Source organism: Nelumbo nucifera, chromosome 2 (assembly GCF_055504915.1).
Source record: "Nelumbo nucifera cultivar China Antique chromosome 2, China Antique-T2T, whole genome shotgun sequence".
NCBI lineage: Eukaryota > Viridiplantae > Streptophyta > Magnoliopsida > Proteales > Nelumbonaceae > Nelumbo > Nelumbo nucifera.
Window position 1 is genome coordinate 16,842,393 of NC_142650.1, and position 25,379 is coordinate 16,867,771.

A 25,379-nucleotide genomic window follows, 5' to 3' on the forward strand; every position below is an offset into this window, starting at 1 on the left:
TGCAACGCTAACAACCTGTAGAATTCGGTTCCGAAGCCTTGGACCACAACTAACAATAACAGAAACGTGATAATATTATTAAATAAGCTTCTAATGATAACTCAAAAAATCAAGGGTTAACGGGCTTAGGCTAGTAGGCTAGTAGCCCTAAAGCAGGATTTAAAAAAAAAAAAGGACAAAACTTGAAAATTTACGTGAATCAAATGTATTCAAAAATAAAATCTGAAACAGTTCAAAGGAAGAAGCACTGACGATAATGAAATCAGGGAGAGCTTTAAGAGGATTCTCCCGTTCGTTCGGCGGGAGAGGCTCGAGTCTGAGGTGTCCGCTGTGACCAGAAAATCCAACTCTGAAAGCGAGCTCATTTGCTGCAACTATCCGATCCATGTATCGCATTTACTTCTTTCGTTTTCTTTTTTTTTTTTTTCTAGTTCACTGAAACTGCAATATGCCCAGTAGCGGACTCTGTTTGGAAGACTTCCATGTTCGCGGGGGTTTTGAGTGAGAACCGGGAAAAGTTGCATATCATTGTGAACCAGGTGCAACTCGAAAGAGCAATGTTTAAACCTGCGTTTGAGCTGTTGGAGATTTCGCTGTTTCCCCCAAATTTTCGGATATAATTACAAAGCCTACTCCCATGCACATCAACTTTTCAATGTTACGTCTAACATGTCTCCTCTTTTTGCTCAAACCCTAAAATTTGCAATAAATCACATGATCTTGTAAGCATGGTTTCAAGTTTTCAACTTTCAAAAAATTATCCAGAAATGAAACATCTTTGGCCATCGATTTTCGGGTCAAGTGGTTTTACTTTTACTGTCAAATCCGAACCCGGCCAAATGGTTTTGGTTTTGGATCCAAACTAGACTCAGAGAGCCATGACCAATTGTCAAACGATCCAACCCTTCAATCCAATTCGGTTTTCAAAACCATATTTCTTGGTAGGTGACGAACAAATCGAACTTTCCAAACCCGAACTAGTAGAATCGAAAACCGAAACCGATGTTTGATTAATCGAATCGAAATATTTTTTATTAATTTGGTTGTTTCGATTAAACCAAACTTCAAACAGGTGGATCATTCACTGATCCCACCAAAATGCAAAACATAGTAACTTCAAAAAATTTGACTTAATAACTCCTGAAAAGCGGGGGGGAAATAATAGTTCAGTCTTGCTCACTATTATATTATAGTCTTGGAGATTCACTGTTATAGTCTTGCTCATTTGACCCAAACACAGGCGCTGCAGGACAAGCTTTCATTTTTCAAGACACCGGTACATAGAAATCTCACAATAGCTGAAGCAAGAAGTTGTTGGGCCATAGAAAGTTATGATGCGGAGTTTAGTGCCTTAGTGGTCTAGAAGCAGTTTCAACAGCCGCTATAGTTGATATAACAATGTATTTTGATTGTCAAAAATTTGTTAATCTCTTCACAATTTATACCAGACCAAGTTCATGGGTATAACAGATTCGCTGGGGGACTGCTTAGTTTTCAATACTTCTCACTTATTCATGTAAATAGACAGTTAAATCTAATGGCCCATCGTTTTGCTTACTTTGCTTGTAAGGATGAAGTTACTCTAGCATATCATTTTACTACTCACAATCATGTACAATTATTTTATAATCAATGAAGCATTTTTTGTGCGTCAAAAAAAGGATTCACAATTGCAATCTTGTAAATTCACAGATGCTCACCATTGTAGAATAACAGGAAAAAAAAAGAAGGAACATATTCTTAGATGGTCACTAGTTGCTGCCCACCACTACATTAATTGATGTCACCGCTCACTAATTGTAGATGACAAAAGATGAAACCCAACCAAAAGGTCACCGACGCCTGGGCGGCAAAACAGAGAGTCTCAAAGGGGAAGTTGTAAGGAGTTTTGAGTTTTTACATACTTTTATCCCTAGAAATTCGGTTAATCGAATTGCTAAATGCCATAATCAAAATCGAATATTGAACTCTAATAAACCAACATTTAAAACAGAATCCCCAAACTAATTGATCCGAAAACACCAAACCCGAAATTTTGATTTAACCGAAATATGCTCACCCCTATTTCTTGGTGCAATGGATAGCCTTCTCACTTTATGCACATGTATACACTACTTTAATCTATATATCTTTGCTCGTTTTGTCATTCGTTGGGATACTCGTGCTCATTTCAAAATCTATGTAATATTTTGATCAAACGAATCTATTACCAAAAAAAAAAAAAAAACAAGTACCGTTTTTATATGGTTTTATTAATTATCTATCTCAATATTTATGTTTTGTTTTTTGTTATATTATTTCTTTATTATCCAGCATTTTTTGTGACATGTAACAATTTTTAGCCTTCAATCTTCTTCGCATCTATATTCTATACATATTTATATATTATATAAAGTAAATACTTGTATTGGTTTTGATGATGCGTGATTTTGTGCTCCCTACTAGAAGACAGCTCAGATATCAGGTTGGTAAGGTCGCTTGGGCGAACTGTAAGAGAACAATATCAGAGTGTCCGAGTTGCTTTATTCAGGGTGAGCACTCAGATGCTTAACTTAGTGAATAATGTTTTGGAGAGCTATAATGCAAGAGAACTTAAGTTGTGAGAGATAAATCATGTGCACATTCTCTGATCATCGAGACACCTTTATATAGGCGTAACTTGTTGTGAAATTCATGTAGCACGTTCGAAATCACTAGCCCATCAAGTTCGGAGGTGGTTTCACGCCCGGAAGCGGACTTTGCGTAAAGCAATAATGCTTATCCGGTTACCCTCCGAAATAGGCGGGATGGGATCGGTTCCGTTGGCATAGCAACGTGAGCCCAAAAGAGTTGGAAATGATAACCCACTCGTGAAATAGGTCACTAGTCACATCATGCAAGTCACCAATTGGGCCACAGCTAGGTCGGCAAAGGCAAGTCGCCTCTTATGCCAACCTGGTACTCTTTAGGGCGACCATAGGTTGGCCTACCAATGTGGGGTCGAGGAGACCAAGGCGGGTGCGACATGCCTAACGAGCTTTTGAAGTTGATGTTTACATGGCATTGAGGTGTCACTTGATAGTTCTGTGGTGGCTAGGTCATTGGAGGGCCAAACCACCCCTTATTTGCCCACTTGCATAATACATGCCTATAATTTAGTTTTATCCTTTACACTTAGCCTTCAATCTTCTTCGCATCTATATTCTATACATATTTATATATTATATAAAGTAAATACTTGTATTGGTTTTGATGATGCGTGATTTGGTGCTCCCTACTAGAAGACAGCTCAGATGTCGGGTTGGTAAGGTCGCCTGGGCGAACTGTAAGAGAACAATATCAGAGTGTCCGAGTTACTTTATTCGGGGTGAGCACTCAGATGCTTAACTTAGTGAATAATGTTTTGGAGAGCTATAATGCAAGAGAACTTAAGTTGTGAGAGATAAATCATGTGCACATTCTCTGATCATCGAGACACCTTTATATAGGCGTAACTTGTTGTGAAATTCATGTAGCACGTTCGAAATCACCAGCCCATCAAGTTCGGAGGTGGTTTCATGCCCGGAAGCGGACTTTGCGTAAAGCAATAATGCTTATCCGGTTACCCTCCGAAATAGGCGGGATGGGATCGGTTCCGTTGGCATAGCAACGTGAGCCCAAAAGAGTTGGAAATGATAACCCACTCGTGAAATAGGTCACCAGTCACATCATGCAAGTCACCAATTGGGCCACAGCTAGGTCGGCAAAGGCAAGTCGCCTCTTATGCCAACCTGGTACTCTTTAGGGCGACCATAGGTTGGCCTACCAATGTGGGGTCGAGGAGACCAAGGCGGGTGCGACATGCCTAACGAGCTTTTGAAGTTGATGTTTACATGGCATTGAGGTGTCACTTGATAGTTCTGTGGTGGCTAGGTCATTGGAGGGCCAAACCACCCCTTATTTGCCCACTTGCATAATACATGCCTATAATTTAGTTTTATCCTTTACACTTAGCCTTCAATCTTCTTCGCATCTATATTCTATACATATTTATATATTATATAAAGTAAATACTTGTATTGGTTTTGATGATGCGTGATTTGGTGCTCCCTACTAGAAGACAGCTCAGATGTCGGGTTGGTAAGGTCACCTGGGCGAACTGTAAGAGAACAATATCAGAGTGTCCGAGTTGCTTTATTCGGGGTGAGCACTCAGATGCTTAACTTAGTGAATAATGTTTTGGAGAGCTATAATGCAAGAGAACTTAAGTTGTGAGAGATAAATCATGTGCACATTCTCTGATCATCGAGACACCTTTATATAGGCGTAACTTGTTGTGAAATTCATGTAGCACGTTCGAAATCACCAGCCCATCAAGTTCGGAGGTGGTTTCACGCCCGGAAGCGGACTTTGCGTAAAGCAATAATGCTTATCCGGTTACCCTCCGAAATAGGCGGGATGGGATCGGTTCCGTTGGCATGGCAACGTGAGCCCAAAAGAGTTGGAAATGATAACCCACTCGTGAAATAGGTCACCAGTCACATCATGCAAGTCACCAATTGGGCCACAGCTAGGTCGGCAAAGGCAAGTCGCCTCTTATGCCAACCTGGTACTCTTTAGGGCGACCATAGGTTGGCCTACCAATGTGGGGTCGAGAAGACCAAGGCGGGTGCGACATGCCTAACGAGCTTTTGAAGTTGATGTTTACCTGGCATTGAGGTGTCACTTGATAGTTCTGTGGTGGCTAGGTCATTGGAGGGCCAAACCACCCCTTATTTGCCCACTTGCATAATACATGCCTATAATTTAGTTTTATCCTTTACACCCCCCCTCCCCCCCGTGGCATAGATTAATCTAAACAAGTGGCACCTTATTGTACAATCAACTCAATGATAAAAAAGCAATCAATTTAAAACAATTTCCTAACTCATACCAACCTATGTAATTAGCTTTCCTCATCTAAACAAACAACCCATAATAAAAATCTACTCATAGCACAATGACTACCACTCTATAAGGTATTTGCCGCTAACTCCACTTTATTGAAAAGTGGTAGATATTACATAAATGGCCAAATATTACATTAGTTAAATCATTAAATAATAAAACATAAATAAATATTACATAAATGAATTAAAAATTAATGGATTGATAAAAGGGATTTGATTAATTGAATGAAAGATATTAAATAACTAATAAATGGATAAAAACAATAGATATGAGACTAACTTAAATAAATAATCAATATAAAAACCTTATATGATGTTGGTCATATTTTTTAGATAAAATGGGTTGTTAATTGCAAATTAAACATGATTTAGTTTTATAAATTAAATAAGAAACCAGAATCAAATTTATCACATAAGCATACACTGTAAATCTCAAATGAAATAATAAATGGTGTGAGCCAGTTCATCTAGATAAAATATGTTAAGTTTCTTAAATCAAGTCAAAATGAAATAAAAAAAAAACAAACCTAAAAATCTAAAATAGATGATTAAAACTGAAATAGTTCAGATTAGTGGCACAAATTTGTGTATTTGTGCATTTGATTGCAGCACAAATTTATTTGCACCGATGCAAAACTATGGTGGTGCAAATGATTTGGGTGCAAATTCAGATTTAGGCCCTGTTTGATTTCACTTGTAATAAGTACTTTTTATAAGTACTTAATAAAAGTGTTGGGACCACACATTAAGTGTAAAATAAGCACTTGTGGGTATTTAGTACAAAATACTGAAAAGTACTTATTTAGTAAATAAGTGTTTATTAAAAATGCAACTCTCAAGTTGCTTTTTTAAGTACTTGTTAATAAGTGAACATTCAAAAATTTTGGGACGATTCAGTCCCTGTTTAATTTTTTTAAATTACTAGAATACCCCTATAGCTCCTTAAACCATCTTATTCCTCATTCGAACAGGGTCAAGCATACCAACAACGGCACTTGTTTTGGGAGTTGGTTTCACATTTGGACTTATTTTCCACATGTTTTCTTGATTTTTTTTTTGTTTTTTTTTTGGGGTTTTAAACGCCTGAAACCCTCTTTACCATATCTGTCTTTTTTTTTTGGAGTTCATGCATTCTCACTATGTATCGCCAGCAACACTCAGGTCAGTCATCCTTCTCCCTCGTCTTTGCTTTATAATTATTTTTAGTGCAATATTTTGCTTAAAACCATTTTTTTGTTGTGTTAGTTATTATATGTTGATTATCTTGCAATATTTTGCTCAAACTTTTTTTTAGAATTTTATAGATAAAAATTATATTGTTGTGATTCATTGGTTGTGTTAATTATTTTATGTTGATTAATTTACAATATTCTGGATTCTTTTTTTTTCAGATTTTTCAAGTGAGAAATCCGAAATATTTGTTTTTTTTTTTGCATTGTTAGTGTGATGATTTCTATGCATGAGTATATATTTTTTCATTTCCTTGTTAAAAATGATGCAAACATATGCTGAAATATGTAGGTTACATATTTTTTTCTTGATTTTTTTGTATGAATAATTAGTTAAATGTTTATATTTTTATTGATTTGTAATTGCATTTTTCTTTATTTTTGATATGTATAATTATGATGTCTTTTATATTTTGTTGTGATTCATATTTAGTTAAATGTTTATATGTATTATTGATTTGTGATTGCATTTTTCTTTATTTTTTATATGAAGTGAGGGCTAAAACTGTAATTTGTGTCAATACAAGTACTTGTGAGTAAAGTAGCTTACCAATCATCCCCACCCCAATAAGTGCTTAAAAACATAATAAATGATTTGGCAATTGGTTCACCAAACAACCATAAGAGGTTGTTAAAATAAGCAATTCTAAAAAGCATTTGTGCAACAAGTACTCATCTTAACAACCACTTAATCACCAAATGTAGCCTTGTTTTGTTTCAAAGTTTACCTTATTTTGTTTGATTGCAATACAAGAGAAATGAAATAAATCCTGGAGCATAATAAATCAAAACCCAAAACTAAACTAAACCATAACTGGCATTCTTTTCATTTGCACGCCCATGCATTAGAAATTTTGTAAATAAAATTACACCGCAAACAAACACAACAATGGAAAAAAAAAAAGATAAATGAAAATTTATAAATGATCCAAGAAGTTTCCATGTGTCAACTTAATTTGAGGCTCAAAGGAGTGCCTATGTCTACTCTCCAATCCTTATTTATAAATTTAAAAAACAATAATAACATTTAAACAATGGTAAAAAACCCTACGGCATTTTTAAAATTAAAATTTCAAAAGTTTAAATGATTATTATTGGGGGTTCAAATCTTCTATGGTTCTGCCTACATACTCTTCCCACATCCCTATCCCTAGGACACATCATACATGCATTGGAAAATATATCCATTGTCATGAATGGGGAGATGTTCCAATATATAATGGCAGTGTCTATTTGGTACCGATGTAGGAAAATTTTGTGATTAGGACATCCAAACTAGACTATTGGTGGAAAAATCTCCAAAAAAGTCTTATGCTTCAGCACATATACAACTTGATACGCCAATAGGATTGTAGCAATGCTCACTCTCCTTTTTTTGTTATTTTTTTTTTAAAATCTAATTCAGAGGAATTGGTTTAAAACCTCTCTACCCCTGCACAGGGTTAAACCCCAAAACACCCCGTAGGGGAGGCCACCAATACGATATGGCCGGATACATATCGAAATTTTGAACATTGCTAAGAAGCCTAATCATGCGTTGTGTATACTTGGGAAAATACCAAATGGCAATATTGTACGACTTGAATGGACACAAGACACAACGCAACCACTTTGTTCGCTAACATGATTTTTTTAATTACCCCTAAAAACGTCCCACAAAACCGAAACGCGACGCGTGTCATGAAACACGCGCACTAGGCGAGACGCGTGCGAAATCAATTTGACGCCGTTTCAGGCTCCCCCGTTAATTCCTCTCTTGCCCAAAGGGTTTCTTCTCCCAGTTCTCCATTCACTTCGAACTGAAACCCCTGAAACCATTGCCCTTTCGTAACCCACCCACCGGAAATTAACCCGGTCGAGTTCCGCCGGCCAAGAAGCACCATGTGGATTGAGAACTCTCTCTCTGCACCTGCTTCAAACATTTGGCATGCATGTGGAGTAATCTGATGTCTGAACACTCTTGAAGTCTGAATAAAGGTTCAACTGGCATTTCCTTTGAAAGTATTTTTGGAAGTGGTATTTCCCTAATGGGATCCGTCAAACTGTAAGATCTTGATCCTCTCTGCTTCTATAGAGAAGATCAAGATTCAGTCGCCGCAGACCCGCACCTGTTAGCAAAGACATCTCTGAGTTAATGGCGCTTCTCTGCCGGATTACTCCACATGCATGCCAAATGTTTGAAAACCGGACTGTGACGATGACGTTTCAGATACTAGTCAATAATCTGCCGACGGCTAAGCTCACCGTGGAATCGGTTGAGACCGTCAACAACCTCATATCTTGCACGGTGCAGAAGATCAAGGCCGCCCTTCACTGCGAAAACCGAGAGACAGTGAGGAGACTGAAGGTGCGGATGCTGACTGTAACTGTCCTTACTTGCTTGAAGACGATTAATCTAACGTTTGTGTATCCCAATAAATAATTAGCAGCAGCATCCCAAGTGGATTGACTGAAGTATATAAAAGCATGAAATCACACTAGTGTGTACATGCAGTTTCAGTCGTCTCATAGACATCAAACATAGATGTAGAGTTACGGAAGGTGGAGGGTTTCAGGTCTGAAATTGGAGAAAGAGAACGGATTACGGAAAGTCAAGGGATACTTACCGCCTGCCGGAACGGTCATCAGCGTTGATCGGCGGAACTCGAAGAGAGCAATCTCCGGCGGATTACGGAAGGTAGAGAGTTTCAGGTCCGAAATTGGAGAAAGAGGATAAGGGGATGATGCCCTTTTGGGCGAGAAGGAGCTAACGGGGCGGAACTAACGGCCGTCTTATAAGCTCCGCATAAGTCTCTTTATTTCGCGTGTGGGCGGACACGTGGCGCGCTCACAACGCGTGGGAAGTATTTGGGGGCAACTCTGTGGGGGGCGGATGCGAACCCCTTGTACATATGCAGAGAATTGGCAATAGTGCCAAGCAAGAAGGCTCATATGCAACTTATTAGAAAGAATAAAATAGACAGTAGTAGTGGACAAAATAAGAAGGGAAAAGCTTTTCGTACCCAACAAATGATAAAGTAAGAATTACTAACAAAATGACCATTCCAACACATCTCCATCCACCAAAGCTAAGAGACAAGTGGCAATAGATACTCCCGCATGAAAAACTCAAATGGGTGGTAATAACACAATTTAAGAGAGACAACAAAGCCCCAAAGGAGCCGCAAACACTGCAGCAAAAACATAGCAACCACCACAAATAACCGCATCCGCTGAGAAATTGCCCCAAAGGCTCACTTTGAAAGAGTACAAGTGCAAATATGTAGAGTGAAAAACCTTATATTTTGCATTATTTTGTATGTGCTTGTATAATACATATTTGCATTTGTATTATTTTCAAATTCAGCCAAAGAGACAAATCACTGGCATGGTATTTGGTATCATGATGTTTTAAGTTTCAATTAGACCTGTTTATAGGCCGGGATTCAGGCTGATTTTCTAATGTATCGGGCTTGGGCTTCAGGCCGGGCCAATTCAAATTTTGACAAAAGCCAAACCTAAATCCATCCCATGAACAAGTCTAGTCTCAACATTTGTAATTGTATCATTGCATTAGAAATTAGGAAAAGTGAGATGTTTTGGTTGGTTATAATTTTAAACAAGTAGGCACCGCTAGCCATCACATTGGAAACCGGATCTCCTGCACTTAGAATGGTGTGTGTTGGGATGCACTTCCAATCATAATTTAACACATCACACAGTTCGCATGGACAACCGGTTTGCGTGTGTGGTAGAACTAAACGGCAAGTTTTCCCATTATGTTCATATGATGCATTTTTTTTTTTAAGAAAAAACAAGACAGTAAAATAGAAGGGGAACTCAGGTTGAGTCTTCAAGAATTTGGACTCAAAGGAAATAGGGAAACTCCACCAAACTCTAGAATTCGATACATGCCATTAACGATTTTAAATCTCTTTCTTTTTCACGCTTCAATCAGGGGCAGAGGCCATTAAAGATTGCAATTTCAGAGCATAAGTTTTATAAATAAAAATTGATTTTTTCTCAAATCTTCAATCAAAAAGTGAGAGTCATATACAAATAGAATCTTGTTTTTGTCCTCAACCTTTAGCTAAAGTTACAAGTCTCATGTTGTTTGAAGCTAATTTCTTATAGCTTTAGTCAAGGATGAGTTACAAGCAAGTAATATTCTTCTATTTTAAGAGTTAGAGGAGCCAACTATTTTAAGGGTTACAAGCAATATTTATGGTGTTTAATAATGGTTTGAGATCTAATTTAAGTTGATATTGTTGAACAATGGCTTGAGATATTGCAGAAATTTCACATTGTTGGCAATACTTGGTGTAGCTGCACCTTGCTGAAATTGAAACTTTGTTAAAATTGGGTATTCAAGAGAGAAGAATAAGGATTCTTCTTGAAAATACACTGATGTGGCGTCCCTGTAAAAGTGGGAAGAAGAAGAAGAATTTTTTCTTATGCCATTCATCAATAGAACTCCTTGCTTTAAATTTTTTTTAATCTTAAGTTCTTGCTTATTTTTCGCATAGATGTTTTCTTTTTCCACCATCGCCAGATAATTCAAATTATTTTCATTTACATTTTAGGTTTTTTATTTTAACATATAAAAATAAGACACTAACAGAAGACATTATCAGGGTCATCAAATGAATGAAAGTACACCTTGACATACACAATTCCGAGTGCAGGAAATCAGGACTCATTACATTAGACAACCAAAGTGGAAAGACCGCCATTGGGGGAACACCAACAAGGTGCTACAACCAATTGAAATTAAATTTGCTCAATCAAATACGATATTCCTTACAGAATGTCTACATGATGCTTACGTATCGATACTTTAAACCTTAAACTTAACTAGTTGAAAAATATAATAACTACACAAATTTGTTATTACTCAGCAGTACTCTTTTCATCCATAAGTTTGGAAATTTACCACGAGCATACATGCCCAAAGGCTACATACAAATGCAAACAGGTTAAATTTAGGCTCGATGGCATCCCCATGTCTGGACTTTCTCTTTGCTGGACAATGAGGTGTTTTGCATGTGGTTTGGACGCAAAGGCGGATTTAAGATTTTTTTTATTAAGGGGACCAAAACTTAAAAAGGTAATACACCTTAAGAGGCCAAAATATGAATTCACATCTCCTTCCCACTAGGGGTTGTCCCACAGCACCCCACAGAACATCCCTGTCATGTATTGAGAACATCTCCTAATGATAGTATCAGAATATCATCATTGGGAGATGTTCCCACTACATGGCAGGGATGTATTGTGAGGTGGCCCCTTATGGGGAGGAGATGTGATCTCCCAAAATATAAGTGGGATTTAAATGAATAATGTGGGGATTTTCATGGCATGGGGAGAGGGGGGCATGACTCCACTATGCCATCCTGTTTGGACACTACCACATCCGTAAGATCTATGGTTTAAAATATCGATACGATATGTCCCGTATCTTTTGAAAAAGATATGGTTAGGCGTTTTGAAACCCCGACTTTTTTTAATAATAAAAAATATGTTTTTAGCTTTCCAAAAAACTAAAATTTGAAAAAAAAACTAAAAAAAAATAGACCGTTTCAAAATATCGACACGATACTGTCAATTTACATATCGTATCGATGCTTTGAACCTTGTTTACACCTCAATGATTATATATAACTTTTTGGAATAAAATATTTGGAGTGAAGCTGAAACACAACAGAAGGCATGGGGTTATGTGAATACACCCACTTGAGAAGCCCAAATTTTCATTGACATTGTGGCAAACTGGCAATGACCAAGTCAATTTATACTGTTAGACGTTGAACCAAATAGATTTCAACTGAAAAGAACATAGTGGCAGTGGGATTTGATCTTACGTCTCTACTGCATCAAGCAACCAAGTCACCATCAATCTAGGACTGCAACTAAAACACAACAATCGGGTACCATGTGACCGTTTTACACCATAATGGCTTAAACTCAAAAACAGCAATACCAAACACCCACTTCAGTTAAAACTTGAGACAAACCCAACCTTCATCCTTCATGCAAGCAATTATAGCGCATAGATTGTCAAGAGAACCAGAGGCAGATTATTGTGAGCACTTTGATTTCCCGAGATCTTGTCTGGACAGCACTCCTTACGATGAAATTGGATTAGCTGAATGTATTGAATGTATTAGCTGTTTTAACAGGCTGTGAAACTAATATAGCACTCCGCACCAGTTATAAAATGCATAGGGCCAAGAGAGATTTAAATGATCGTAAACCCGGTATATTTTATGATTGGAACGAGGAATTATCATGATTTATGCAGCTTGCCACACAGCCATCGCTTTTAGCCAAGGTTCAAAATATCGCCACGCTCATGTGTATCACCATTTTAAATAATGCATGTTTTTATATATATATATATATATATATATATATATATATATATATTTTATATTTAGTTTTTGGACATATTTTTAACTATATTTTTTTTATTAAAAAGATAAATCTCAAAATCCTTGTGAATAGGTATATCGTAAAGCACTCGATATGTATCGAGCATACTCCCCAATGATGGGATGGTAATCTTGTTCTTTCTAGCTCGTTCGATTGTCTATCCTTATGATAGATTGTTAGGATGCTTTATGGGCACAAATCACAATAAATCATCTAATCATGGTTTTTGAACTACTGTTGACCCGGATGAACGGACCACCGTTCAGTCTAGGAACTGTCAAGGCAACCAGTTCCCTTTTACCCCAAATCCAATAATTGACCAAAAACCGTTGAATTAGTCAATGACTCGTTGACCTGGACGGTCGACCCATTGACCCATTCAACGGTTTTGGCTGTTTATTATTTTTAATTTTTATCAAAACAGGCTATCCATTCAAACCGAATGATCAAACTGTCAAACCAGAAACCGCTGACCAGAACGGTTCCATTTCTGGGTCATGTTTTTAAAACCATGCATCTTATAGTAGGGGTGCTCACGATTCGGTTAACTAAACTGTGGGGCTCATTTTATAACTAAACCAGTAGTACCGGTTTTTGGAAAACCAGTAACTAAAACCAAACTAAAATCTATCGATTAACTGGTTGACCGGTTTGGTTAACCATCGGTTCGGTTCATCGGTTTTTTGATTTTTTAATTTTTACAATATATATTATAAAAATATATAATTATATAATAAAAAAGTATAAATATATATTTATATATAATACATATTTTTTAATATATAATATATAAAAATTATGTAATATACATAAATATATATAAAAATATATATATACCGATTGATTCGATTAACCGTTGATTTTCTGAATTGGTTAACCAAAACCGATTCGATACCTTCAGTTTTTTAAAAACACCAAAGCGACTGGTTCCGTCAATCGATTCGGTCTTTGGTTTTTTTTTCTCACCCCTATCTAATAGGAGTTTTTGCATGCACGGCATCAATCAGGAAATTGGTCTCTATCTAGCCACAATAATTTTATGGGTATATATATCTATCCTCCATTAAGTTTTGGAAAAGAGAATAGGATCCTCTAATTTTCGAGAAGAAATGAGCTGCGCAATACCTTTTTTTTTTTTTTGGGCGTGGCTTAGCTATTTTTCTAGTTGAACCGGGAATTTGATTCACTGAAAACACAACCGGTCGACCACCAATCCTTGATATTTCATGCCAATATGCACTTTGTTCATTCGTGCTGTTCTTTGTATCAATCAATGCATCAAGTCAAGCGGTTTGAGTAATTATGTTTGGAACTGAAATCGTGTCAAAAAGTTGTTTCAATCGACCAATATATGTCCAATGTTATAGTGTTTTTTAATTTTTAGTGATCTGTATGATTGTCACAAGTTGAACGGGGGTTTAAGTAGTAAGACATACTTGGCGCTCATGGCTCACAGTTACAGAAACAAGTCCATACAATTGAGACAAGGCTTAGAACAAGACGGTGATGATGATAGTGAAGATGACATATGAGTGAAAATGGAATTATTAAATTCATGTTTTGGATTTGCTGGTAGATTATGTGCCATTATCTTCTTTTAACAATATCTTTCTTTTTGAAAAAAATCCATTTTTATATATTATATTGTAAAAAAAAAACAATATCCAAGGTTATTTTCATCCGCATATGAACTTTTGGGTAGTAGTCAACTAGTCATAGCTTTATTTAAGGTATTGGTAAAAACCACACACATGTTACTTGTAAGTAAGGTTCAAAATATCAATACGCCCAATATGCCAGTAGGGGCGTATCGGGTAAATCGATAGTATTTTATTGATTTTTTTCGCAACCGGTTCAGGGGGCCAGTTTAAGACTCCTCCACCCTCTAAACCGGTCAAACCCCGATATACCTACTATAGGAGCGTATCGGAGGGGTCCCACAACGACACGTGTCATACTTTGAACCTTGCTTGTAAATATTAAACCCAAGTAAGGATAAACCATGCATAATAGATAATTTTCAGTCAATTATGTATTAAGCTTTAAGGGGGTATTTGACAATATGGTTTTGGTAGTGAAAATAGAAAACAATTGCCATGTCTGATGTGATAGTTGTTTTTTTAGATTTTAATGATGTGGCAATTGTTTTTATTTTTAGAAAACAAGATAATTTTGTTAATGTGGTAGTTATTTTCATTGGATATTGCTGATATGGCAGTCGTTTTTTTATTTTCAAAAACAGAACTGTGTTGTCAAACAACCTCTCAGTAATAACTGAAAATAGCTTTGGCAATATTTCGTTCAGAGATTGAAATATTATTACCGAGCCCAGTTTTTTTTCCACGGCATATTTTCCTAACAGTAGAATTGTACATATCAGAACTCAACACTAAGGCTCAGTTTGGAAGGAGTACACATACAAATATGTAGAGTGCAAAATCTTGTATTTTGTATTATTTTGAATGAATTTGCACTATACATATTTGTATTTCTACTCTTTCCAGTTTCCAAACTCAGCCTAAGGCTCTAATTGTATAGGTTTCCCTACCTTTTCTTTCAAAACAGAGACAGCCTAAAATATCACACCATGATTTTATCTTGGCAATGCTACTTGAGGTGCTTTCCATCCATTCAGAGGTTTTTTCAGAGTGGCTCTACCAAGCAGTGGCTATCAAATATCAAATCCCTTAGAATTTGTTATTCTTACACCTCAAAATTCTTTGTACAATATCATCACTAAAGAAGATAATGCTCCTTCAAAACATCAAATGGCGCTCAATAAATGGAAAATGGTTTATGACACCAAATTGATAATCTGGTGACTCTTTCAAGAACTAAGAACTACAAGTCTGCCCCCATGCGAAAAATATAATAAACAGTACTGCAATGCGCCAGCTGCAAACATGAAAAATACAAAGATGCAATTTGTTCCCCTCCCCCCACCCCCAAAAAAAATAATAATACAAAGATTGCATCTACGTTCTTTTGCTTCTCTAATACAATTTAGTCAAAAAAGTTATATATGTGCAAACCAGACACTATTCAAGCAGATTCTCTTAATTGAGAAAATTAAACAATGAGCTAGAAATAACTTCCCTGATTCAAAATCATAAATATCCCTGTCAAGAAACCTAGAAAATTAACAGAATGTGATTAAGAAGACAATTCATCCATCAAATTGTAATGACAAATTAATCTGGTCAAACTCCAAGGATTTCCCAGTCATTCTTATCTTAGTCCTCCACTTCTCCTTACAAATCTTCCATTTAGGGGTGGCAATTTCTGATCCAACCTACCTGACCCACCCACAAATAAAAATGGTTAGGTTGGGTTATGGGTATCCATTTGGGCTAATTACATGAAAGAAGTTCTCTCTCTCTCTCTCTCTCTCTCTCTATTTACTGAATCTCAACTTTCCCACTTGTCTTGAACCAGCCAAGTAGGAAAACGTAGCAACATAGGAAAAACCCAAGGATTTTTTTTTTCTCAACAAGGATTTATGTACATAGTTTTAAATATGATCATTTACTAAAATACCCCTAGTAGTTTCAAGTACTTACTAAAACCTACTCTTTAGTTTGCATTTTACAAAAACACCCCCTATAGTTTACAACTGATTACTAAATCAACCTACTGTTAGACAAAAGTGGAAAATAGCAGTTTTAACCCTAACATATGTTCAAACAAAATTAATCAAAAGAAAATAAAAGAATGGAAATACAATTCTTGCCCCTGGTAAATGTAACAATCTCTTACCACATCAACAAAAAGATGAAGAAAAGACATCATAACAAGGTTATCGTTCTAATTGATGCAAGCCAACTGTAGCCTATAAACACGGATTGTGTGAAGAAGGTTACCATGATTGACGTCTCTCTTATATCATACACACATACAATGTCTTCTCCAACCAAGTTCTGTTGTCGGGAGAGGGTTTCTTTCTAAAAGTTTGATATGGAATGATGGGGGTACTTTTGGAATAAACCATGAACCCATGCCCTTAAACATTTCCCACTCAGTTTAGGTAGTTACATGAACATTCCCATATGGCAATACAAATGGTTATTAATAGAAGGTTGATTAAGCAAATTGGTTGCAAACTATAGGACGTGTTTTAGTAAAATGCAAACTATAGGGTAGGTTTTAGCAAATATTTGAAACTAAAGAGGTGTTTAGTAAATACCCCTTTAAACATTTGAATGGGTCAAAATGAGTGGGTTAGATTGGGTTGGAACTCATGTACATACAAAATATATGGGTCAAAATGAGTGGGTTAGATTGGGTTGGAACCCATGTACATACAAAATATATGGGTCATCAATGGATGTTGGTGATTGGTGGATGGGTTGGCCTTCAACCTATATCCAACCCAACCCATCCATTTGCCACCCTTACCCCTTCCAAACATAGTAGGTTGCTTTTCCCACACAAAGGAGATTTCCCATTTTAGGTACATTTTTAACACAGTACCACTCATCAAAACTCACTTGTTCATGGGGAACATCAGGGCACATAGAACAGACAGAATGTAAGTTATAAAAGCAGTTCTACTACCATTTTCATAAATTAAAAAGTTAACCTTTAAGTTTATACAGCAACCTGGTTTATAACCAGAACAATTCCCAACAGAATACTGAACCCAGAAAGACAAAAACAATAATAATACATATAAAGCCCACCTTTGTCTAGAATTGCCTTGATTGTGATAATATAAATGTCCACCTAAAACTACAAAAGCATACAAGAAGGAAAAAAAAAAAGTTCAAATACAAAATTAAAAACAAGCAATAGACATCCTGAATTTGGCATGAAGGACTTAAGTGCAACTTGGTTCATAACACAAGGGCAAAGAACCAACTTCAACATTATCTAATCACTTGATTTGATTTTCCTCCAATCCAGCAAACACATGTCCATATATAAAAAGTTTGCAGTAACCGTGATGCAACAGGCTACAACCACAATTCTGAACAAATTAAAACAAACGTTCTAAAAGGGAATAAATCTGACCCAGAATAATTGTACTAAATAGTCTGTACATTCTGTCATGTAGCTTAAGCTTAGTACTACACATCCAACATATACAAGAATACAAAGTCATCTGGAAAAGAAGGAAACCTGAACCAATATAGAGTTCTAATACAGCTAAAAGCATTCCCGGATACAAAATAGCAAAAGAGTATTTGAAACAATCGGTTGAAGGATCTCTTACCCACACAACAAGAGGATCAAAAGGCCTGCAATACCGGCCTCTTTCCAAGCCTCTTGATCTCCCTGTCCATCTGCCCGGTGAGCATCAACCCAAACATCTTGAAATCGCATAAAAGAGACCAAAAGGGATGCCCGAATGTCGCCGGAAGGTTACCCTCGACGAAGAAATGGCTATACCAAGCAAAGCCATAGCCAAAGAATGGCACAAAGAACAGAAACCACCAGTTGAAGAGGATTGAGCAAATCAAGAAGAGAAGAGCCGTAAGCGTGCCAATAAAATGCCAACGCCTCGTCGATGGTTTCGAGTGTTGGTTGACATAGAAGGGCCAGAACTCTTCCAAGCTTCTGAAATTCATATCTATTCCTCCTTAAGGAAAACGGTAATCTCAAGTCTTGGTTGCTGGGTCTCCTCGAAAAACCTAATCAGAAAGGAACCCGGAATTCCTAGCCGGATTTAGATGTCGTCCTACTGCGAACGAATTTCCTGGATGGGCTTGACCGTCTGAGGAGATACAACCCTGAGTGATAACGGATTTGCAGACTCTGTTTAATCATTAATGGACGAAACCCAGAGATTTTTTGGTCTGATTAATATCAAGCAGACGCGATCCTGTAAATGGATGGGAAGAGCCGAGCAAAAAGAAAAGGGATAGGAAGAATGAATAAAATCCAAACTCGAGTTGGGTTTTTCTTTCTCTAATTCATTTTCGCTATTTTATGGTTGGTAAGAAGACTCTAGGGGGTGAGATTTTGCGCCGGCGAATATACGGAAGTAGGTCAGTCAGAGTTCTTCCGCTAACACAATGGATTTTATCATATGTGGTGGAGACCGGAGAGAATTGATGGTATTGGTATCTAGTCGGTGGTTTAGAAAAATATAAAATACAAAAATAAAGAAAACAGTAAATTGCAAAAACTGCCACCCTGTAAATCTGTAATTAATATTGCCACTTAAACTCCCATTTTTCATTTGTGACACTACTATGAACTTTCAAACGATTAGATTCCAGCACTTATAGCATTCTGGAATCTGGATTCAGTTAAAAAATTCTCCTGTGAATGTTTAAATCATATATTTATCTCTACATATAAAAGATACCGTTTTATGTCCATTCCCTTTGGCCCAAATTTCATATATCTATAATATATTCTTTATTTATACTATTTTCCATTTTATAAGTACTTGTTCCGTTAAAATAAAATTTTATTTGCTTATTTATTTATTTATTAAAATAAATTAATTATTATTTATTTGATTTACTAATTTATTTATTTAAAATAATTTACTTTACTCCAATATTTAGGGTTGTCAATGGGCGGTTTGGTTTGGGATAGTTTGTACTAATCCTACCATAATAAATTTTGATTTATTCATTTATTTGTTTTATTAGATTAAATAAAATATTCATAAAATTTTATTTATTTAATTTGCTAAATTATTTAACTATTTATAAATAATTTACTAGCAAATTATTATTATTGGTAGTATAGCTTGTATGAATCCTGTCCCAATAATAAATAAATTTATTTATTTATCTATCTCACTCATTATTACATTTTATTTTTACTTTATTATAACATTATTTTTTAATATAACGAAATTGATTATATACTCTTTAGATTTTGTTAATTTTTTTATATTGGTGATATTTTTTTATTAAAATAATTACCATGTAATCATCAATTTTTTTTTAAGTTGCAATAATCTTTGTATGGTAAGATTATGAAAAAATAAAATTTCATAATTTCATCTTGGTCTTATTTTTAACAAATACCTTTCACATTAATAATTTTTGTTATTATATATATTTTCACATTAGATACACGTGCATAGCACATGCCTTCTGTTAATATTTGGGTAAATTTCTTAAACTATCCCTAATATTCACGAAATTGACAAAATGTACTCTTATTGTTTATTCTTAAGTTTTGTGACAATTATCTAAAATCTCCATTACAACTAATTTTAAATCACACTTCGTAACATCACGTAAGTATTAATTATTTTAAAATTCTTAAAATACCTTTATTATTTACTGTCATTGTTGAAAGTTGCAGCTGTGGCGGTGCAAATAAGTCATGGGCAGTCCTTCGAACATTGAGAGTTTTGCCACCACTTGTATCAGTATTAGCGATGATCAGTATAAGTGGAACAGTGGCACAGACAAACCGAGCCGTTTCAGCCATTTTAGAGGCGTTAGCGAGCCGAAGTTGGGTTTACCGAGTCCAAATGAGAGAGAAGAGGCCAGAACATGATACAGCTGCTTTGAAAATGCCGCTTCCGCCTTTGACAACTCCATCTTCGAGCGGTGACCTTAGAATTTGCTTGGGTATACGCATACATACAACACCAACTCGACAAGACGTTATCCCAAACTGAGAAAAATATGGACGACCAGAGATTGGGATCGCAAGATTGATGTGTTCAGTAATTTTTTCGAAGATCTGAAACGCAAGAAGCTGCTTGGGAACAACTCGAAAGCGTTGTGCATTGGTGCTCGAATGGGGCAGGAGGTGGCGGCGTTGAAGCGAGTTGGGGTGTTGGATTTAGTGGGCATCGGTAAGCCCACCATTGGTGGTGAAGGGAAACTTTCACAGTCAGCCATTTTCGTTGGTGGTGAAGTGAGGTGGTGTGTTTGGATTCATTGAGAAAAAAACGTCGTTTCTGCCTCTGACGACTCCATCTTCAAGCGGTGACCTCCAAATTCACCCTGGGTATACCTCGTATAGTGCATACATACGACACCAGCTCGACAAGACGTTAATGGTTTGGTCTGGACACGAAATTGGTTTTCAGAAAAAGAAGAAATCAATGGCCATGATAACGGCGATAGTTGTTCTGTTTTGGTGGGTGAGATTGGATCTCTGTCGTCTGCCATGAACTTGACTTCATATCCCACGATCAAGTTCAATGATCACCTTGTTCTTCAGCAAATGATAAGGGATCTCCATATGGGTAGTGATGGAGGGTGATTGACCCGACCTCGTAGCCTAGAGACACGTGTGCGTGACCTGGCTCGACGAACAACTTAGCCTAACAGCACAATCGTAACTCGACGGGAGGGACCCGCTGAGTTCGACATTGGCCACTCGGCGGGTTAAGCGACTCGCCAGGGACTAGAGCTCCTCCTAAGGGGCCCGAGCTCCCCTTGAGACCTGAGCTCCTCCTAAGGGGCCCCAAGCACTCCCTTCCTAAGGAGAGAGCACCCCGATCTTTGGCTAAGTGTCCCGAGGGAGGAACACCTCGGGGCAGCGCCATCGAGACTCCTATTCGAACTCGATTAAGGCCCGCCTACAGTGCGGGCACCTCGGTGTACCTCAGCATCGCGATGCAAGGCAAACCTGCCCCAGGCGGTTTGGTGTGCGATGGCTCGGCAGGCTGCAGGGAAATCTGCCTGACATCCGTGCCTGCCTAACATCCGTACCTACCGGATCCATAAGCAGGGCTCAGATCCCTTGCCAGGCGGCGTTCTGTTTGCCGTCTTTGAAAAGCATGGCACGCCTGTCAAGTCCGTACCTTGCAATAGCAGCCTTGTAGCAGCAACCTGTACCTGCCACACTTGCCCTGGCAGTAGCGGCTAGGGCAGTGGCGGTTATGCCAGATGTGACCGAGCTCCGATATAAAAGAACTCCAACCCTCACGAAGCAAAGGTATTGAAGCTAGCACTCTTAATTCTCAGTATCTTCTTTGAGTTTTCCTTAGAGTTCTAACTTAGCCATCGGAGTGTTCCCTCCGGGAGAGCTTCCCGGGAATCCTTCACCTTCTTCTTCCTCTCAGGTGTCGTCCATCACAGATAGGAGCCAATTCTCAGCCAACTAGGAGTGCCCAGATTGTGCAGCATCAAGTAGCCCTTGTGTGAAAATCCGTATGGGTAGCCACTTGTGGCTCCGGATGTTCCGGTTGCACAGTAACCGAATAGGGAGATTCTGCAATAGTAACAATCCGTGAAGGCACTACAATCTCCGCCAGTGGTGGCAACGATTGCAGCAGTGGCGATGATAGCTTCCTTGACATCCCATTGTGTGCGATGGAGGCGATAGAGAGGAGAGCAAATTCCATTGTGTGCGACGACAACGGAAGGGTTGTATGTTTCCCTCTACAAAACCCTTGTTTGCATTTGGAAAAAAATTGAAAACGAGGGGTTATTTCATAAGTTGGGTTTTATTTTGAAAAATTGATAAATAGTGAAGAATAAATTCAATATTTCATTTTTTTCCGTAAAAATACAATTTGTCAATTTGGATAGTTTAAAAAATTTACCCTAAAACCTCGTATTCAATTTAGGTTGTATTTGGTACTGTTCAAAACAATCAATTATACGAGCCCTATTTGATAGTAATTTTTTAAAATACTTTCATACTTTTACAAAAAGTTTGACGACGTGTTTATTTGGGGCATTTTTTACTTTAAAAAAATAAAGATGAAAAGCATGAAGCCGGCTTTTCAAGCTTTGTGCTTTTTATGCCTCCAACAAGCCAAAATGCTTTCAAATACGTGTGATACAGGCACACGTGTATTATTTGTTAGTTACCCAAGTAAGTCTCTTCTTCGACAAAAATCCAATCCTATTCAATCTCAGTCCTCCGTCATACCTCTCCATGGGACTGTGTTTCTCCCCCATTTCTGGTCATCTGCTCTGATTCGTCCACTAGAAACATCAATTCCATTGTCGGATGATTTGGCATTGCCACATGTAAATTCATGCCATTTTTTTCGCATTTTACATTCGATTAAGCCATTCACTAAGCTCTAAATATTCAGGTTTCGTTCTCAGAGTTTGTCGCCATATAAACCACTGTAACCTTGCCGAAAATCGTCAGGTATGGATATCATACACCTCCTCCTACCACCCCCTTCTATTTATGCAAATGTTGCTCGTTCTTGTTAATACCTCCGTTGGTTTTCATCATCTCATTCCTGATCAAATGTTGTTTATATTGTCTTTATTGTCTTGTGCTTTTATACTGAATTGTAATTGATGTATTTGGTTCCTGATGTAATCGTTTTTGGTCACGTACCAATTTTTGTGATGGATCAATTTTTTTTGGCTAAGTACCTCATTCTTTGACTTGTTCCCAGGCGGCCTGTGATTCAGAGGATGATGGGGCTCCCTGGTGGCGAACTGCTTGGTGATGAGCTACTTGGTGGCGGACTGCTTGGTGGCGAACTCGCTGGTGGAGAACTGCCTAGTGGCGAGCTCCTTGGTGGTGAACTGCTTGGTGGCGAACTCCCTGGTGGAGAGCTGCCTGGTGGCGAGCTCTCTGGTGGTGAACTCCTTGGTGGCGAACTCCCTAGTGGAGAACTGCCTGGTGGCGAGCTCCCTGGTGGAGAGCTACTTGGTGGTGAACTCCCTGGTGGAGAGCTACTTGGTGGCGAACTCCCTGGTGGAGAACTGCCTGGTGGCGAACTCCCTAGTGGAGAACTACCTGGTGGACTCGTCATTTGACCTGCTCCTAGGCGGCCTGCAACTCGGAGGATGGCGGAGCTCCCTGGTGCAGCGCAACCCGACTTCCCTCTGCATGGGGTGATCTCCTCTCCTTTGTAGGCGGTGGGAGCTGAGGAACCTGCGAGAACTGAATCAGAGGACCCGGGGGTATTTTCTCGGCGGGGACTCTCCGATGCCTAAGTTAGCATTCTGATTACAGAGAGCTTGGAGAGAAATGGGAGAGCTAGAGAGCAGGGGTTACCATCATTTTTCATCCTCTTTGTTTTGGGGGTCAGAGTCCTTATATAGTGGTGTCCTCGCGGGTTAGGTGGGTGAAAAGCCTTTAAACGGTAAGACTCGTCACATCCCGTCATAACCGGGGTACGGTGGTGAACTCCTCGAGGTTGTCAGGCTGGCGCTTGTGTTAGGCGGCTAGGTCGGCGCCTGGGCCAGGTTGTCAGGTCGGCGCCTGTGTCAGTCAGCGGATCGATGTCTGAGCCAGGTTGTCAGGTCGGCGCCTGTGTCAGTCAGCGGATCGATGTCTGAGCCAGGTTGTCAGGCAGGAGATCTTTCTGTGATACGCCAAACTACTCTTCTGTACCGAGCTACCCTACAAGTGGCGAGCTGCCCGGGGGAGCTATGCCGAGCTCCTTGGGCTATGTCGAGCTGCTTGAGGTGAACTTTGCCGAGTTGCCTGGCTCCTTGGTGGCGAGCTCCTTGGAGAGCTGCCTAACTCCTTGGCGAGCTCTTTGGTGAGCTACTGAGCTCCTTGGTGAGATATCGAGCTTGCGGGGTATGCCGTTATGGTTCATTGGTGGGCGTCTTATGGGTTGCCAGGTCGGTCAGGTCGGATCATGTGCCGGGCTGATCCAGATCGGCCAGGTCGCGCAGGCCGCGCCAGGCAGTGCGCAGGCCGCGTACAGCCCGCGTGTCACAATTTCACTAGAGGGCCAAATCTGCCCTCATCAGTTCCTATGCTTCGATTGGGTTTCACTGAAAAATATTGGGTAACTAGGAATGAATCGTCTAAGTTTCATTGTGAAATATTGGTTATCTTTGAATAAATCGCATGGGTTTCAATGGGTTCCATTGTAACGCATCTATTGCTTCTATTTTCCATGGAGCCTTTGATGAACCCCTCTCATACTGTTCTAACTCAAACTGGTGAATATTTATTGAAGTTGATCATTGGGTTTCTTTTTTCTCATTCATGTCTTCCTATTATTATTTAGGCATTGGTGTTGTACAATGTCTTGTTAGTTATGGATAACAACATCAACAGCAATGAATTACGCACCCTTGAGCTAGAAGTGGGTGAATTCATTCAGCAATTAAATGCAACTTTAAATAAGGAAACCACATTCGAGGGCCTTATATCCTTTTATGATACTATTTGCAGAAAATTGATGTAAATAAAAATAAGAAATTGCAAATAATACAAGAAAACAAAAAAGAGAAAAATTAGGTAAATACAACAAATTATATAAAGCAGGAATAAGGTGGGATATTGTTACAAATGAAAGTTCAAAGGGCTAAGTTTTACCACCATCGAAGGACATTATAGTGGCAGCTTTTAATTTACTTTAAGATTCTGTTTGGTATACTAAGGAAAAAGGTATATAATGGTAGTTTGTAATTCAATGCGAGGCCTGGGTGCGGGCCACTCAGGCCCGGACAGCCCTAAAGACTGCTGATATGCTGTCTGGCCAGGCCCATGATCATAGAACATCCACTCTGTCGGGGGCAAGATTTAGCTGAACACCCACTCTATTTTTTTTTTTTGGTAAAAGATTATCAAGCTGATAACAATAATAATAAACACAGTCACAAAATAGAAGACAAAGCCAGTTAAGGTCTATCTAAGGCTTGGTTGGTTAGAGCTTGAATCCACTCCGATGGATCTTGTACGAATAGCCCAAATTCAATTAGACATTTTTTATGAATCAATTTTTTGTGTTAAATACCTTGTTATTCGATCTACTTTCAAGTGGTCGATGACTCAGAGGCCGAAGTAGAGAACTTTTGTTGGATGAGGACCAGAATGTCGAGCTGACTAGGCCGAGCTAGAGGCAGATCAGGTGCCAAACTGACCAGGCCGAGCTGGGGGCAGATTAGGTGCCGAGCTAACTAGGCCGAGCTGGAGGCAAATTAGGTGTCAAGTTGACTAGGCCAAGCTGGGGGCAGATTAGGTGTCG

General features: G+C 38.4%; 2 protein-coding genes and 1 long non-coding RNA gene across 6 annotated transcripts in view; all 3 read right to left on the reverse strand.

Moving 5' to 3' along the window:
• Window positions 1–712, reverse strand: part of LOC104597017 (RNA helicase, ATP-dependent, SK12/DOB1 protein) — a 67,269-nt gene extending 66,557 nt beyond the window's left edge. Inside the window, exon 1 of one of the 2 annotated variants that reach the window (XM_010258385.3) lies at window positions 253–706. In XM_010258385.3, the coding sequence (XP_010256687.1) occupies window positions 253–396 (144 nt within the window). In that variant the 5' untranslated portion in view covers window positions 397–706. Of the gene's footprint in view, window positions 1–252 lie in introns of both variants that reach the window. The other variant, XM_088898108.1, reaches the window with a different exon arrangement.
• A 6,228-nt stretch (window positions 713–6,940) lies between these two features.
• LOC148801956 (uncharacterized) lies at window positions 6,941–8,883 on the reverse strand. 2 transcript variants are annotated; one of them, XR_016082263.1, is made up of 2 exons: window positions 8,743–8,883; window positions 6,941–8,449 (listed from the first exon to the last, which is right to left on the reverse strand). It is a non-coding gene; the product is annotated as an uncharacterized LOC148801956 (long non-coding RNA). The 2 variants fall into 2 exon arrangements; XR_016082262.1 differs by having other exon boundaries at window positions 6,941–8,531; window positions 8,743–8,882.
• Window positions 8,884–15,214: 6,331 nt separating this feature from the next.
• LOC104597016 (uncharacterized) lies at window positions 15,215–18,606 on the reverse strand. 2 transcript variants are annotated; one of them, XM_088897448.1, is made up of 2 exons: window positions 17,760–18,606; window positions 15,215–15,839 (listed from the first exon to the last, which is right to left on the reverse strand). In XM_088897448.1, exon 1 carries the CDS (start codon window positions 18,112–18,114, stop codon window positions 17,776–17,778), a length of 339 nt encoding a protein of 112 aa, XP_088753574.1. In that variant the 5' UTR covers window positions 18,115–18,606; the 3' UTR covers window positions 15,215–15,839; window positions 17,760–17,775. The 2 variants fall into 2 exon arrangements, with proteins under 2 accessions (XP_088753574.1, XP_010256686.1); XM_010258384.3 differs by having other exon boundaries at window positions 15,215–15,843.
• Between the last annotated feature and the right edge of the window lie 6,773 nt (window positions 18,607–25,379).